Here is a 17,943-nt window from a genome sequence, read left to right as displayed (position 1 = left end):
TGTTGTCTTTGTTCTGTTTTGAGTTGATTTTCACTGATTCTTTTGTGTTTCTCATATTTACAGTGCCTATAAAAAGTATTCACTCCCCCTTGAAAGTTTTCATGGTTTATTGTTTTACAGCATTGAATCACAGTGGATTTAATTTGTTTTTTCTGACACTGATCAACAGAAAATACTCTTTCATGTCAAAGTGAAAACAGATCTCTACAAAGTGAAATAAATTACAAATATGAAAAACAAAAAAATTGATTGAATAAGTATTCACCTCCTTTAATATGACACACCACATCATTGGTGCAGCCAATAGGTTCTAGAAGTCACATAATTAGTTAAATGGAGATCACCTGTGTTCAGTGGATTGTAGTGAAAATACACCTGTGTCTGGAAGATCCAGCTGCTGGTGAGTCAGTGCAAACAATAGCATAATTGATTAAAAAAAAGACTATGGGCACAGTAAAAATAGTCCAAAGATGTTAAAGGGCTATAAATTCAAAATAAATCACCACACAGTTTCCACAAGTCTCCAGGGTTCCGACAGACTCGCCATCCCACGCAGGCGGCAGAAGGGAATACCCCCACTATGGACTTACATGGCGCCGCCTGACTCAGCCTTGCAGACACAGCACACAACGAAAGCTCAGTCGAACCCAGCCTTGCAGACACTGCACACACCGAAAGCGACCTGACCGCAGCGGACTTCAAGTCCGTTGAACCTCTGAGCCGACGACCATTCCCTCCGGCACAGCTTCTCCGAGCACCATTCTCTGCTGAGTGTATTAAGATGGCCCCGACAATGGCCATCGGCGACGCGACCCTGAGGACTGGGGACTTGTTCTTCCCAGCAGAGTCCTGGACCTCACAGCAGCAGCAGCAACGAAGAAGGTCTTCCCGGTGATTTCCCGATGTTCCTCCATGCTCCCACGTCTGTTTTCAATCGATTATGATTGCGCATGGCACTCCACTTCACAAATAACAGATAATCAGCTCCGGAGTGGCCGCTGTAAGCTGCATCGTGCTGCCATCTTGGATATTGTAGATCTGTTACCAGTCTGTTGTAGCGAGTGCCGTCTTCTTTGGTGGCTTTATGTTGGGGAACGGCATTGGTGCTGGTGATGCAAAAAGACTAAATAAACTCATCAAAAAGGCTGGGTCCATCCTTGGCTACAACCCAGACTCTTTGGAGTTAGTGGTGGAGAGGAAGTCACTAAACAAACTGTTATGGACAATCAGGTACAACATCCTCTCCATGACCGACTGAATAAGCAGCGGAGCACCCTTTCGAACAGGTTCATTCAACTCTGCACCCACAAGGATCGCTACAGAAAATCTTTCCTATCCATTGCAATAAGCATATACAACAGTTCATCTCTGTGCGACAGGAGAACACATCATAGTACAAAAGGCTATTTTATTATTTCATACATTATTATTGCACATTGCTAAATTATGTATATTATTCTGCACTTACTATTTTATTGCTTTTAATGTGTTTTTAAATGTTGCAGTTATAACAATAATTTCCTACTTGGGATCAATAAAGTAACAATAATTATTATTATTACTACTACTACTATAATAATTATTATATTATTGAAGTTGATGTGTGATGAAGGTCACATCCAAAGTGCTACGAACATCAGATCTAATGCATCCGTAAGAGGACAGAATTTTAACTGTTAGGAGGTGGTGATTGAGGAGGAGCCTGGTAATGAATTTATATATGGCAGGTAGCAGGAAAACCTGTGAACTTACAGAAGTTGGATTTTCCTCCTTTCTTGAAGATTCAAGAAAGGAAGATTCAAGATAGGACTCTGGGGTCCAATAGCACATGTCCTCTTTCAGATGTTAACTATTTGAAATGCATTATCTCTGGGATCACAATAAAGATTGGGTGTGAAAAATCACAAATATGTGTCCTCCACGTGAGATGAGATGAATACATCGATACCAAACTGTACTGTAGGAGTATCTTTAAGGTCTACGGTAGTTCAGGTAGTTTATTATTCCTTGCTCAAGGGAGATGAAGTTATTATGAAGTGCTTGGTTTCACAGCATTGCTTGTTTCAACATAAACATTTATTAAAGTTATTTAAGGACATGGAAAAACAAGAGCAGGGGTAGGCCATTCAGCGCAAGCTTGCGGTGCTATTTATAAACATCATGGCTGACAATCTTGGTCAGCAGTATTTTCCACTTCCTCCTCAAGTACGTAGTTTCCTTTGTGGTTTCAAGCTGAGCAAATAGTATTTAAGTGGAAGGTTGGGGGGAAAAACACTTGAACACAGAGTAGGAGGATTTACCTGTGAGGAGAGTCACTGCAAATTAGGGAAAGTTCATGTGCAGAGTAAGCTCTGGTATTGATATGTTGGACTAGTGTGCTTTGAATTCTCTATATTATGCTTGTGCAGCATATGTGTAGCTTAAGTTTGGCAATATTTATCCAGTTTTGTGCTTCTACTTCCTGCAGTGATATTGGTATTGGTCAATCTCAGGATGACAGCATTGTTGGTTTAAAACAGTCCAGACATATTGCACCTGCACTGCCTGTAAGTGGAACCTTATCATCTAGTAATCCTGACCTGTTACAATCTCATCATCGCATTCTCGATTTTAACACTACCCCAGGTGAGTGTAAATGTAATTCTAAAACTCATTTTCCAGCCTAATCTAGATATTTCTTGCATATTCTTCTTTTTTTTAATAAGAGGAAAGAAACTTTGCTCTCTATGTTTTATTCTGTGTCATTTACTGAAATAGCTATTTTAATTGGTGATGGTAAATTGTTGGCTAATAACTGAAATTTTGCTGCTCGATTAAGAATTCGATTTTAACCAGTCCCTTACTGTAATAAATTTCATGATGTAGCTTAACTGTAATGATGTCTTTTCTTTATAAAACCCTAAATTTTTAAATTAATGACAAGTGCACAATTATTCATAGAATTATTACATTTCTTTTGTCCCATCAAACAGGATATTGTTATACAATTTGCAATAAAGTTTTATTAGTTTTGAGGCAGTAAATATAAATATTTAGAGTTGTGTTGTATACTCACTTTAGTTGAATATATTATTGAGATTGTAACCATTTTTATTTCCTTTAAGTAGTATTTTTACATTGAGTTTATATACATATTGCAGGTTGATTCCTTATATGTACATCTTAAGGCATTACTTTTATATTCTTAATGTCTTTGCAATTCAAATACAGAATAGCTCTTCACTGCAAGCGGCATAGAATTCTTCCTGCAGTTTTGGAACATAGCAGAAGCCACATGCTATGTTGATACACTGGTTGCTGAATTTTTATTCTCTGATAATCTGATTTATCTTAATAATAAACACCATAATTTAAAAAAAAAGTTGGAGGCAATTGTTCACGCTCATCATTTTATAGTTTTTATCTGTTAAATTGAAAGATAAACTGAATTGCCCAGAGGCTGTGAGGAGTGTTTGCTTCTACCTTGTTAAATAATTTTTATTGGTTTAAGATTGACTGCACTTGAAGATCTCATAATATGGTCTGTGTGCCCTAAATGCAAGCACATCACACTATTTAAGCACAGGTCTAGTCTGAACGTGGATCTTGAGCCCAACTCATTAACTTTGTCAATGTAAAATTCTGGGACCTTTGCGGATGCCATAGCACAACTATAGAAGAAAAACAAACAAATGACAATGTTTTTTTTCGCTGGTCCTCAGTTGAATTTGATGCATAAATCTACTAAATATGTTTTCCTAAACATTCTGCAGATGCTGGAAATCCAGAATAACATAGACAGAATGCTGGAGGAACTCAGCAAGTCAGGCAGCATCTATGGGAAGAAAGAAACAGTTGATGTTTTGGGCTGAGACCCCAAATGGGTCCTGTTGAAAGGTCTTTGCCTGAATCATTGACTGTTAATTCCTTTCCATGGATGCTGCCTGACCTGTTGAGTTCTTCCAGCATTTTGTAAGCATTTTTTCCCCCCGCTGTATCAATAACTGGCTATTTTAAAGTTGAATCTCAAATCTTGCTGTTGTTTCATCTATTATTTGGTTACTAGGCTCATTATTATGAATGGACGTAGACACCACATGGTCAAGTACTGTTACATTCATTTGAGGACTTACTCTGTTTGAAATAATGTGCTGTTTTCAGTGTGTTTTATCTTCAAGCAATCTGTTGAAGGGATTGATATATTGAAGATTTGTTAATCTGACAAATACAGGTTGCAAGTCATCATGACATACAGCGTACTTACTATGAATTGCTTTGTGGTTTATTTCCCAAACCTTAATGAAAGGCAGCTGCAGATTGTTAATGGGCACCTGTAAAAGGATAGGTTATAGGGAAAGTAAATAGAACAATAGAAAGAAATTGGAATAGAATTCCTTTGACAGCTGGTTTATACTTGATGGGGCTAATATCCTCCTGCATTGTAAGAAAATATGATAAGTTCTTCAGTCTGTAGACTGTTATTCATTTAAAGCAGCAGCAATAGCAGCTCATTAGTTAGAAAAGACAGAGCCATTTACTTTGAAAGCCATTGATGTACAATATGCAGCAGTTAGAGTCCCATTCGTTGTGAGTACAGCCTTTGCATAGGGAGGACTTATGAATACGACAGCAGGAGCTGCACTGTGAAAGCATGTACCAGGAGGATCAAATGATGATAAGAGCCCATTCAGTCTCAGTCACAAGAGCCTGATGCCTGAAAAGCAACAATGTAACTGTTCAACAAAGTGCATGATCTTTTATGTATTAGTGGCGTCGATAAGATTCGTCCCCGGATAACAGAGGTTTCTCACAGCAGGGCATGAAGCATGGACTGTCATTCCTAAACTTGGCTTGCATTGACATCCCCGTGTTTAAGATCTTTAAAGTTCAAAGAGCAACTCAGCTCATTGGCTTCTTGGTCTTCAAGTGGCATTGGACTTACCGTGATGTAACTATTAGAGTAGAATTTCTGAGTAAATGTAATACATAATATAATAATCACCATTATAAGCATTTAAATTATCAGCACGTGTCTATTGTCATTGCTAACATAAGGGACCGTAAGAATAAGCAGGATGCCATTGGCATGACTGAATACCTTCTGAAGTCAGATTGAATAAAGTAGCTTGGATAACACTAAGTGGCTTTGTGACATGATACCCTAGACTGCTCTTGTACATCCTGTCTTGATGTGCTTTCCTCACCTTGAGATGGATAAAATGGACTTTTACATGCTTGCAGCACATGACAATAGAGTAAGATTAGCATCTTTCTTTTGGAAGTCAAAAATTGCCTTACTGTTTTCCCAAATGGATAATAAAAGGTTCAAAGGTTGGAGAAATGTATAAAATATACATCCTGAAATGCTTTCTCTTTGCAAAACATCCACAAAAACAGAGAAGTGCCCCCAAAGAATGAATGATAGTTAAACGTGAGAACCCCAAGTGTCCCCCCAGTTTCCCCCTCCTGCGTGTAAGCGGCAGCGAGCAGCGATTTTCCCCCCCTCACCCCACCAGTAAAATTAAACATGCATCAGTGTAATCACCGAGCCCAAGCATGTGCTAAGCAATAAGCGATAGCAAAGACACAGACCTTGCAGTTACCCCAGAAGTTTTGCATTTTATCTGGTTCTCTCTCTTCTTGGCAAAGGAGAGAGAGGTGTCCCCCATTTTCACAGCACGTGGGGGTTATAACAACAACCTGTTGGTTTACGATCTTAGAAGTCCGTTTCATCATTTTTTCCGAGCTCTGCGCCGGAAGATCGCAAAGACCTCGGGTCTTTGGGCCCACAGCAAAAGATTTACCGGCCTCGCTGATGACACACGAGTTTTCGGCCATGACACTGACCCTCGATCTGCCTGTCTCCAGAGCCCCTAGATCTTAGGCTTTCAAACACAATCAAGATTCTCAGGCCAAATCCTTGGCATGTAGAATAGCAGCCAGTTGTGGAACTTTGAGGGCGAGTCCCATTCCTGCAAAGAACCGAAGCTTGCGTGTAACTCCAAGTCAGCGTCTTCAAAAGAACTCTGAAAGGAAAAAATAAAGATATTAAAGGTAGAAATAGAGCTGTTTCTGAAGATGCAAGCAAAGGAGTTGCCGTTAGGTGCCATCATTCCTCCTAAGCTTCACCCCTTGTTTGATACAAAACATTAAAGAGAATTAAAATTTTCAAAAACATTAATCTGTAAGTCAACACAGCAGAATAGCTTCAGTGATAGAAAAAATTAAGATTTCATAACTCTTGAAAAACACTCACTTTCCAAGCTGGAAGAAACCAAAATCAAAATAGGAAACTGCCATAAATTCTTCCAAGAAGCTGCTGAAGTTTCTATTAAGTTCATTTTACAATCAAATATATCAGGCAACATGGAGACAAAATGGAAAAGGAGGGTGGTGAATGCAGGCAGTAGATTTAAAATATCAGGTGGTGCTGGTGTAGGAATTCCAAGAATAGGAATTTATACAATGCCTACAAGATGGCTTTTTCGAGCAGTTGTTGTCAAGCCCACTAGGGTAAAGGCAATCCTGGATTTGGTGTTATTCAACAAACCAGAGTTTAAATAGGGAGTTTAAGGTAAAGGAACTCTTAGGCAGTGACCTTAATATGATAGAATTCACATTGCAGTTTGAGAGTGAAGATGCAAAAATTTGATGTATCAGTTTCACAGTTATGTAAAGATGACTACAGAGGTACGTTTCTGGGTATATTTAAAGCAGAGATTTATAGATTATTGATTAGCAAGGGCGTTAGGTTATGGGGAGAATGCAGGAAAATGGGGTAGAGAGTGAAAGTAATTTAATCCATAATGGAATTGCGGAGCAGGCTTGATGTATCAAATGGCCTAATTCTGCTCTTATGCCTTAAGTCCATCACTTGTAATTCAATTATTTTTAAATCTCCCAATCATTTTAAAACATAAGTACATAAGAAATAAGAGCTTGAATAGGTAATCTGGCCCATCAAGCCTGCTCCACCATTCAATAAGATCATGATCGATCTGGTCATTGACTCAGCTCCACTTACCTGCCTTTTCATAACCCTTATTTCCCCGTTATGTAAAAATCTATCTTAATTGTGTCTTAAATATATTTAAAGAGGTAGTTTCTAATGCTTCCCCAGTGAGAGAATTCCACAGATTCACTGTCTTCTGGGAAAAGCAGTTTCTTCACATCTGACCTTGGTCTATTTCCCCTGAATCTTGTTCCCTAATTCTAGTCAACATCTATTTGCAGAGTAAATAATCTTGTGCTTTGCAGCGATAACTGCACAAGTAGTCTAGTGTTTTTTGCTTGATGTACCACAGTTCTTTAGCTAGGTAGTCTAGGAAAACTTAATTGTACAAGGTGATCAAGTTTACATTGGTTACTTTAAATGGCTGCATACTTAAATTAGCAGCAGCTCTTTCTTATACTTGTGACATGGAGGAGGCTTGTTCCATTGATCCCATTCCACCTTCTTTGCATATACCCCTGCAATTTATTTTCTCTTCCATATGCCCATCAAGTCCCCTTTGATTTGAAGACCAAATTTGAAGAAATGAGAAAGGATCTAAAAAGCATGGATTGGGGCAGGTTGTTCTCTGGCAAGGACGTGATTGGTAAGTGGGAGGCCTTCAAAGGAGAAATTTTGAGAGTGCGGAGTTTGTATGCTCCTGCCAGGATTAAAGGCAAAGTGAATAAGAATAAGGAACCTTGGTTCTCGAGGGATATTGGAACTCTGATAAAGAAGTAGAGAGAGATGTATGACATGTATAGGCAACAGGGAGAAAATAAGGTGCTTGAGGAGTACAAAAAGTGCAAAAAAAAACTTAAGAAAGTAATCAGGAGGGCTAAAAGAAGACATGAGTTTGCTTTGGCAGTCAAGGTGAAGGATAATCCAAAGAGCTTTTACAGGTATATTAACAGCAAAAGGATAAGAAGGGATAAAATTGGTCCTCTTGAAGATCAGAGTATAGAACCAAAAGAAATGGGGGAGATCTTAAATGGGTTTTTTTTTGCGTCTGTATTTACTAAGGAAACTGGCATTGAGTCAATGGAAATAAGGCAAACAAATAGTGAAGTCATAGAACCTATACAGATTGAAGAGGAGGAGGTGCTTGCTATCTTGAGGCAAATCAGAGTAGATAAATCCCCAGGACCTGACAAGGTATTCCCTCAGACCTTGAAGGAGACTAGTGTTAAAATTGCAGGGGCCCTGGCAAATATATTTAAAATGTTGGTATCTATGGGTGAGGTGCTGGAGGATTGGAGGATAGCTCGTTTTTCCGTTGTATAAAACAGGCTCTAAAAGTAATCCGGGAAATTATAGGCCAGTAAGTTTGAAGTCAGTAGTAGGTAAATTATTGGAAGGATGGATCTACAAGTATTTGGATAGACAGGGACTTATTAGGGAGTCGACATGGCTTTGTGCATGGTAGGTCATGTTTAACCAATCAATTAGGGTTTTTCGAGGAGGTTGCCAGGAAAGTGGATGAAGGGAAGGCAGTGGATGTTGTATACATGGACTTCAGTAAGGCCTTTGACAAGGTCCTGCATGGGAGGTTAGTTAGGAAGGTTCAGTCGCTAGGTATACATGGTGAGGTAGTAAATTGGATTAAACATTGGCTCAATGGGAGAAGCCAGAGAGTGGTAGTGGAGGATTGCTTCTCTGAGTGGAGGCCTGTGATAATAGTGGTGTGCCACAGGGATCAGTGCTGGCTCCATTGTTATTTGTCATCTATATCAATGATCTGGATGATAATGTGGTAAATTGGATCAGCAAATTTGCTGATGATACAAAGATTGGAGGTGTAGTGGACAGTGAGGAAGGTTTTCAAAACTTGCAGAGGGATTTGGACCAGCTGGAAAAATGGGCTGAAAAATGGCAGATGGAATTTAATACAGACAAGTGTGAGATATTGCACTTTGGAAGACAAACCAAGGTAGAACATACAAGGTAAATGGTAGGGCACTGAGGAGTGCAGTAGAGTAGAGGGATCTGGGAATACAGATACAAAATTCCCGAAAAGTGGCGTCACAGGTAGATATGGCCGTAAAGAGAGCTTTTGGTATATTCGCCTTTATAAATCAAAGTATTGAGTATAAGAGTTGGAATGTTATGATGAGGTTGTATAAGGCATTGGCGAGGCCAAGTTAGGAGTATTGTGTGCAGTTTTGGTCACCTAATTACCTTCATCTCATGGCACTGTTCCAGGCATTTTAAATTGCTTACCAAAGTGCAATCTCCATAATGCCTTTGTCATAGAGCTTCTTTGACCCTCTGAGACACCTCTTGACTGTAGCTCTCTCAGACTGTGGCTCTCTTCTTATTTCTGCATGACTGCGGGTTGCTGATACCAGATTTCTCACTTTGTGAAACCGCTATTTAATCTGTGTCCCCATGTTGCTAATGTTGGGGCAGACAAACTGATCTAATGGAATGCACTGCTTCTCTGGCAGCTCCTTGTGAATGAAGGGGCTATGTTCTGCTGGGGCAGAAGATTGTGCCCTTGATTTCCTTCCCTACATCTGAAGAAAATAAAAATGCATGCTACATGATGCAGTACCAATTTTCTACTGCAAATATTATGCCTGATCACTAAACCATGCCTCTTACTGCAGTGTTTTGTAACATCTTTGTTTACATTGTCTTCTAGGTACAGATAAAGATTTGCTACTTGTTTGTGAGAGATGAGCTCATGCAAAAGTGTTAGGGAACTGGAGCTGGATGACCTTCGGTTCACTTGGGAGAATGTGAAGGTGATAGCTACAGGAAGGTAGAATTAATACAGGAAGGTACACCTTAATTGCAGGAGGCAGGTAGCTGGGAGCCAGGTGAAGGAAAGGGAATAGGCAGATTGTGCAGAATAACCCTGTTGCTGTTTCCACTTTGGATACTGTTGGGGCTGGGAGGAGCAACCTAACCTACCAAGAGAAAGCCGCAGCAACCAAGTCTTTGGCACAGAGTTAGGCTCTGGTTCAAAAGGGAAGAAGGAGAAAAGCAGCGAAAGGGGATCAGTTAAGGGGGACAAACAGAGATCTTGTGGACGTGAAATAGGCTTGCTGATGGTATGTTGTCTCCCAGGTGCCAGGATAAGGGATGCCTCAGATCAGGTCCCCAGTATTCTTAAGGAGGAAGGGGAATCACCAGAAGTTGTGGTACATATTGGTATCAACGACATAGTTAAGGAAAAGGGATGAGGTCCTTAAGTGGGACTATAAGAAGCTGAAAAGTAGGACCTAAGTAATAACAATCTCTAGATTACTGATTGGATGTGCCATTGAGGGTAAGACTAGGATGATATTGCAGTTGAATGTGTAGCTGAAGAATTGGTGTATGAGGCAGAGTTTCAGATTTCTGGATCATTGTGATCTCTTCTGGGGAAGTATGAGCTACAATTGAACTTGAGGGGGCCAGTGTGGGCCAGTTTAAACTCTGTTAGCAGAGTGATGGGAAACTGAATGATAGGTCAGAGTATTAAGCAGTTGGTGTAAAGGTAGGTGCAGCATGTAGAGGGACTGCGAAGAAGGATAGGCAGTAGATAGAGCATAGTAGCAGTCAGTTTGATGGGTTGAAATGTGTATTTTAATGTGAGAGCTATCAGGGACAAGGGTGATGAACTTAGAGCATTGATCAGTACATGGAACTACAAGACTGACTATTCCTGTCACAAGGGCAGGAATGGCTGCTGGATGTTCTGGTTTTAGGTGTTTCAAAAGGGACAGTGTGGGGGAAATTGCTAATCAGGAATAGTGTTACATCTGTAGAAAGGGCAGATGTTCTGGAGGATTGTTTACTGAGTTAGACACTTAGGGCACATTGACAGGCCGAGCAGAGGAGAAGCCATATTGAATCTGGGTACGAGACAGTGAACCTGATCAGATGACAATTTTTTTAGAAAGATATAGATTAACTTTATTTGTTACAAGTTCATCGAAACATTGAAGCATAGAGTGAAATGCATCATTTGCATCAAACCTAATCAGTAAGGGTCATGCTGGTCAGCATATTTTTGGCACCAGCAGAACAAGCCCACAACTCACAAGTCCTAAATACAGGTTCCCCCCACTATTCGAAGGTAGAGCATTCCAGTGAAATGGTTCGTAAGATGGAATGTCGTAAAGTGAAGAAGCAATTACCATTTATTTATATGGGAAAAATTTGTGAGCGTTTGCAGACCCAAAAAATAACCTACCAAATCATGCCGAATAACACAAAACCTAAAATAACAGTAACATATAGTAAAAGCAGAAATGATCTGATAAATACACAGCCTCTATAAAGTAGGAATACTTTTCTGCAATTATTGCAGCACTGTCCACCGTAGTAAAAATCTCACGCAAGAACTCTCTGCAGAAACACACGGCCTCAAGAACTCTCAGCAGAAACGGCGCAAGCGCACTGGGCAGAAGCACTCTTTCCAGTAACCTTTAAGCTATGAAGCTGCCAAATCATACCAAATAACACATAAAAATACACAGCTTATATAAAGTAGAAATAATGTATGTATAGTGTAGTTTCACTTACCGGAATCAGGAAGACAGTGATGGTGGTGTGTTAGGCTGAGTCGTCGAAGGTTGGGGTAGTGGGAGTTTGAGAGGACTGGGGTGTCATCTCATCATCGTCTGTTTCCATCAGGGCAGGCAGGTCACCTTCTATATCTGCCTGCCTCGATGTGGAAAGTCAAGTTTCGTCGTCTGCTGTGGCTGATGTGGAAGGCTTGAAAAATGACAGTATGCTTGACTGCTTAGCCGTTTTCTATCATAGCTCTTTGTAAGCACTCAAACTATCCTGCAAATATGCCCCAAACCTACGTACCCTTTCAAAATTAAAGTCATACTTTTCTGCAATCATTGCAGCGTTGTCAATCACAGCGAAAATCTCACGCAATTGCTTCACGTTCAGTTACTGGACGACTTCACTTTCACTACTGCGTTTGGCTTCAATTTTTAGCCTTTCCTCTTCATCAGCTCATCATCTGTCAGTTCTTGGTCTTGGGATGCCAAAACCTCTTCAACATCATCTTTGTCAGCTTCCACAAACCCTTAGCCAAACTCACTATATCCTTACTTCGTTCACCACGATTGAAACGCTTTATTATGTCTAGTTTTATGCTAAGTGTAATACCCTTACATGCTCTTTTAGGCTTTTCCGATACCTTAGAACTCATCTTGCTAACGGATGTACAAAATAAATTGACATAAAGCACAGATGTTCACAGGCACGTGTTTAAGCAATGCCGGCTAGAATGCAGTTCTGAGGGAGGAACTCGGCTGCTTGGCGCGCGTGCTGCCTTTTTTCGTAACAGTGAAAACACCTTCAGTTAGCAAAAACAGATAACTAATGTAGGTCTTTCGTAACAGCGAGGTGTCGTAAAGCGAACGTTCAAAAAATGGGGGACACCTGTATACGTCTTTGAAATGTGGGAGGGAACTGGAGCACCCGAGGAAACCTATGCAGTGTATGTACAAACTGCTTACGGGCAGCAGCGGGAATTGAACTTAGATCAGTGATTGCTGTCACTGTAAGAGCATTACACTAACCACTACACTACTGTGCCGCTCCCATTTTGGAGATACCATTGTTGTGTTGTCTCCTGCACTTGTTGTGTACCGTTGTGCAGAGACTGTGTGCAGTCCAACAAATGGAGTGAGTGATTGTCCTAGTCACTTTTATTGTGATCACAAGACCCTATCTTAGACTTTGGTAATGTAGACTACTGCAAGTCAGTTCACAGATCTATTGGCAAGACCAACAGCAGGGAAGCTGTGTTTTTCTCAGTTGTATCGAGAACGAGACCAAGGCTATCATGTCACCTATTGCAATTGCCTAGGAGAGAGCAGCTGAGGCAGTGTGGGAGAGAACAGGGTCCTCTGTTTTGTGTGCTGGGACCTGTACAGGGTTGGGACTGGTCCCTGCTGTAGATGTTGCCCTCCAGTGTTCATTTAGTGGAAGAACAAGCCGGACCAAGACAATCTACAGTCATGTGAGTCAGGAACTTGGGCTATGTTATTTTTTTTCTTTGTGACTTTTTTCCTGAAATCGTAACTATATGTGCTGTTTGTGCTATGTGTTTTGTGCAGTGTATAATGCATTTTGCACCTTGGCCCTGGAAAACCCTGTTTCGTTTTGTTATATATATATATATGTATGGTTTAATGATAACTTTAATTCCCTGCCCTTTACCATTGATTTGGACAGGGATAGGAGCAAATGATATGGGAAAGTATTTAATTGGAGGAGAGCATATTAATGTTATTAGGCAGGAACTTGGAAGTATAAATTGGGAACAGATTTGCTCAAGGAAATGCACAACGAAGGTATGGAGATTGTTTAGGGAACACTTGCATGGGGTTCATGATAGGTTTATCCCATTGAAGCACAGAAAGGATGATCGGATGAAGGAATCCTGGCTGACAGGAGATATGGAACATCTAATCAAGAGGAAGAACGAAGCTTACTTAAGGTAAGGGAGCAAGGATCAGTCAGGAATCTAGAGAATTACAGCAGAGAGAGGAAGGCACTTAAGAATGTACTTAGAAAGCTATAAGGTACATGACAGGGCTTTGTCAAACAGGATTAGTGAACAGGAGGATGACTGACTAAGGGTAGGACTGATCAGTGATAAAAGAGGAAACATTCCTAGAGTCAGAGGAGGTGGGGAGCCCCTTAATAAATACTTTCTTTCATTGTTCACCAATGAGAAGGATCTTGACAAATGTGAAGACACTTATGACAGGCTAATATGCTAGAACGTGTGGTGTCAACATTAAGAAAGAGGATGTGCTGGAATTTTTGAAAATAGGTAAGTTGGCAGAGCCTAATGGAATATCCCCCAGGTTGCTGAGCCTTTGGTGGTGATCTTTGCATTCTCACTGGTCACAGGAGTAGTACCAAAGCTTGAAGGACTGCAGTTATTCCTTTGTTCAAGAAAGGTAAGAGGGTTAACTCCTGAGAATTGTAAACTGGTGAGTCTTACATCAGTAGTGGACAAAGAATTGGAAAGGATTCTTAGAGACAGCATTTCTCTTTGGAGTGAAGGAGACAAGACGTGACTTGATAGAGGCATACAAGATGTTGAGGTATGGATAGAGTTGTTAGCTAGAAACTTTTTCCCAGGGTGCGAATGACTAATAGCAGGAGGCATACATTGAAGGTGATTGGAGGGAAGTATAGAGAGGGTGTCAGAGGTAGATTTTCTTACACAAAGAGTGGTGAGTGCATGGAGCACCTTGCCAGGGTGGTTGTCGAGAGATATTTAAGAGGCTCTTAGATAAGCATGTGGATGAAAGAAAAATGAAGAGTTGTGATTGAGGGAAAGGTTATATTGATCTGGGAGTAGGTTAAAAGGTCAGAACAACATCATGGACCGAAGGGCTTGTACTGTGCTGTACTCTTCTATATTCTAATTACACAGCTTTGGATGCCACTGCATGACCTTCATTTGTGATAGAAATGTTTTCAAATTTGCTTTAAATTGTTTATAGTTCTCCAAAAATGATGAATGGACCTGTGATTTCAAGCTTTGGTCCCATATCTATGATTCTATAGTCAATGTTCTCACAAGGTGGTGACACTTATCCATCCCTAGTTAAGTTTAGAATGTCACAATCACCTTTAATGATTTTTCCTTTTGGATACGTGAACACAAATGGAATCTAAATATAAAGTCATGATGTATGTATTAAACACTTAAGCTGGATATATACGCATGAGTTTGGTACCATGGTAGCATGGTGTGGGGTATTGTGAAAATTGTACTGATAAAAGGATTTACTACAATGCAGGCATTGACGTTAATAGGGTGCCCAGTGATTCAACAGTTCCACACATACCACCAGTTATTTATTCAGCTAGTAAAATTGTATTTACTGGCAGCAGTACAAAAGTAAAGCAATAAAAACATCTTTTTGCAATGTGTCAGCCAGTGAAGAATTTTAAAAATGTTTTGTCTTGGCTCATAGTGACATGTTGGCTTTTTCAGTCACTGTTTATGTTACTACATTGTGGAATTTTAAAATGAGTATTAAACTGTCTTGAGATGGGAAATTAGCTCTGAAATACATGTTGCATTGTAATGATTCATCTTAGCACTAAAGAAAGTAATGATTTTCCTATGATTGAAAAGCACAATGGAAACAATGAAAGTGCATTCTGTGTATTTATTTAAAATGTCTGAAATATCAAACTCTTAAGGTGAATAGTTGAGTAATAGATTGAACAGTATGGTTGATGGTCATCAATAGCTTTAGTTGTCCTGTAGTTTGTTTTGCTTTCAGTTTAATCCATAATTACAAATTTATTTGAAATGTAATTAAGTACTAATGGTCAGTGATCCTAGCAATAACCAAGGACAGGGACATTGCCTTTAAAAGTAAGCAACTTAAAACAATGCAGTAGTCAAGATTGTATTTTGGATAGCATTAATTCATTTATTAACAATATTTGTACAGCTAAGAATAACATATTTTTGGTGAAATTATTGATATCATTATTTGATATATCTTGTTGAATGTTAAGTCAAATTATGTAAAATAACCCAGTTGTTAAGATGTTCAATATCAATTTGTTTGTTTGCTATATGTTTATGCGTAGTCTTCCTTGTTATAGGTATCTAAAACTGTGGATTACTGTTTTGTCTTATATATTTGCCCTTTTTCTCCCTCATCATCAATCAGTTTCTTCCTGCATTTACCTCAGCCCTCATCATCCTGTTTCTACCCATTCCATCTGCCCATCACTCACTCTTTTCGCTGATTCTTCGACCCCACCATTTCCATTTGCCCACTCCACCACCATATCTTGATTTCATGTTCCATCTTCCTCTCCCCTCAGTTTACATCATCTTCAGCCACTTGTTGCTTCCACCTGTTTCCACTTATTCCTTCTCCATCTGCCCATTACCCATCCTTTCCTGGATCCACCTATTGCTTGATATTGCCTTCAGCGTTTTATACCGGCTATCTTTGAATCCAGATGAAAGGTCTGTACCTGGAACGTCGACCTTTCCTGCACAGATGTTACCTGACTTGTCTACAAGTGTCATAAAATTTTGCTTGTTCCATGGTTCTTCTCAAGTGAAATGGCACAACTTTTGTTTCCTTTGGACATTACCACATAATATTTTACTCTGAATGAAGCAGTCCACTTTTAAAGATAAATATAAATATTCGGGTAATTTAATACAGTGGTTATTTTAAGTTGTGTTTTCAGAAACAGCTGTGCTTTGTATGTGGTCTACATCGATTGGCATACTACTTTTTATATTATCCAGAATTATTTTGATTGATAGTGCATTCCAGCAAATTGGGGCAGTGTTAATCTGCATTAGATTTATTTTCTGTTACTATCCTACAGACAAAGATAAAAATAGGAAACATGCAGGAGAATTAAAACATGTGTTTTGTACTTTTCAATAATATCTCTTCAATTTACATTATTCTGGCTTGTGAGCTCTATTCAAAAGATTTCAGAAAATCTCAGTGTACAACATGTAATCTCCAAGAAACAAGTGCTTAATAATAACACTTGTCTATGCTTTCTTAGGGCAATATATCTTCATTTAAGCTCTTTATTTTGTTAATTTTTTTTTGGCTTGGAAATCCTTCAGTTTAATAAAGAAATTGCTGGCACCTTGTTACAACATTTTGGCTTGCCACCCAACAAAAACTTGGATTTTGTCCATTTTCAAAAAGGTTCAGCCTCTTGTTGATTATGCTTACAGCTGCCACAAACGTCTTTGGCGCTCTTTTGATAAGCAATTGCCTTTTCAACATAGCATCCTCTAACATCAGATGTGAAGCCTCACTCAGAGACAGTCTGAAAAAAAAATTAGGTTATGTAATTCACTCTAATATATAGAGAGAGTGAGTGAAAGATGCATTGAGAGAAGCTGATAAGAGAGAAATGTATATTTAAACATTTGGGATAAAGATACTGCATACTTAAAAAATTTCAGTAGTAGACAAATTGTTTAGATATAATGTTTGCCATCCCTCAAAAAATTGCTTAATAAGCTTTGTACCCAAATCCTTTTGCATTTAATATGTAGGATACAAGAAGTTCAAACAAAAATTCAGATTACAGCATTGTTTGCAATGAAGATTTTATTGAGAATTTCTTCCCGGTTTGCTCCATTATTATAGTGAATGCTGTTCATGTCACCATTAGTAGAGATGTTTTAAATGTATTTAAAGTTGTGCCTTGAGAAATTAATCAAATGTAAAGAGCAAGATTACAAAGACAAATTGTTTCGAGATTAGAAAAGTATCATCAAATTTGTTAATTATTGTAGATCTGCATTGTCTGCATTTGATCTCATGAATTGGATGACATTTCCTGTCTATTCATTTTAATGTTAGTATAAGCTATCTGAAGTAGTTTTTACTAATGCAAGTTTCTTTTACTTTGAGCAGAGCTGCCTGATCAAGTGTTAAGGGTTTTCAAGGCAGATCAACAAAGTCGCTATATAATGATCAGTAGAGACACTACTGCAAAGGAAGTTGTAATTATGGCACTTCGCGAATTTGCTGTTACTGCTGCTCCTGAATCATACTCACTTTGTGAAGTCTCTGTCACTCCTGAAGGCGTTATTAAACAAAGGCGCCTTCCAGACCAACTGTCAAAGCTTGCTGATCGTATACAACTTAGTGGCAGGTAAGGGTGATTTTGCTGCCATTATCGATGCTGCTGCAATAAAAACAATTAAAGTAAACTGGTTTCTTTTTGTTAGATTTGGAGGAAAAATACTGAGTTTTTAATTTAAGGCCAAGTACAGTGGATTCCAGTTATTTAGGACATATTGGGGTCAGTATATTTTGGCCCAGTTAAGCAGCTCCTCAAATTAGCTGAAGTTGCATAGAAATAGTTAAAAAGGTATTTTAAAAAAACAAGCTTTTGTTTAACTGAGTAACAAGATGTATTTAAATGAAATGCAGAACAGATTGGAACACTACTGGTGGCTGTCTGTCGTATCCCACGATGAC

General features: G+C 39.1%; 1 protein-coding gene across 7 annotated transcripts in view; it reads left to right on the top strand.

Moving 5' to 3' along the window:
- Nucleotides 1-17,943, top strand: part of rapgef2b (Rap guanine nucleotide exchange factor 2b) — a 375,793-nt gene that overhangs the window by 305,484 nt on the left and 52,366 nt on the right. For all 7 annotated transcript variants that reach the window (XM_073042996.1, XM_073042998.1, XM_073042995.1 and 4 more), the window contains 2 exons: nt 2,468-2,625; nt 17,374-17,614. In XM_073042996.1, coding sequence (XP_072899097.1) covers nt 2,468-2,625; nt 17,374-17,614 — 399 coding nt within the window. The remainder of the gene's footprint in view (nt 1-2,467; nt 2,626-17,373; nt 17,615-17,943) is intronic.

This window comes from Hemitrygon akajei, chromosome 4 (genome assembly GCF_048418815.1).
Source record: "Hemitrygon akajei chromosome 4, sHemAka1.3, whole genome shotgun sequence".
Classification (NCBI taxonomy): domain Eukaryota; kingdom Metazoa; phylum Chordata; class Chondrichthyes; order Myliobatiformes; family Dasyatidae; genus Hemitrygon; species Hemitrygon akajei.
This window is presented reverse-complemented; position numbering and strand designations above follow the sequence as displayed.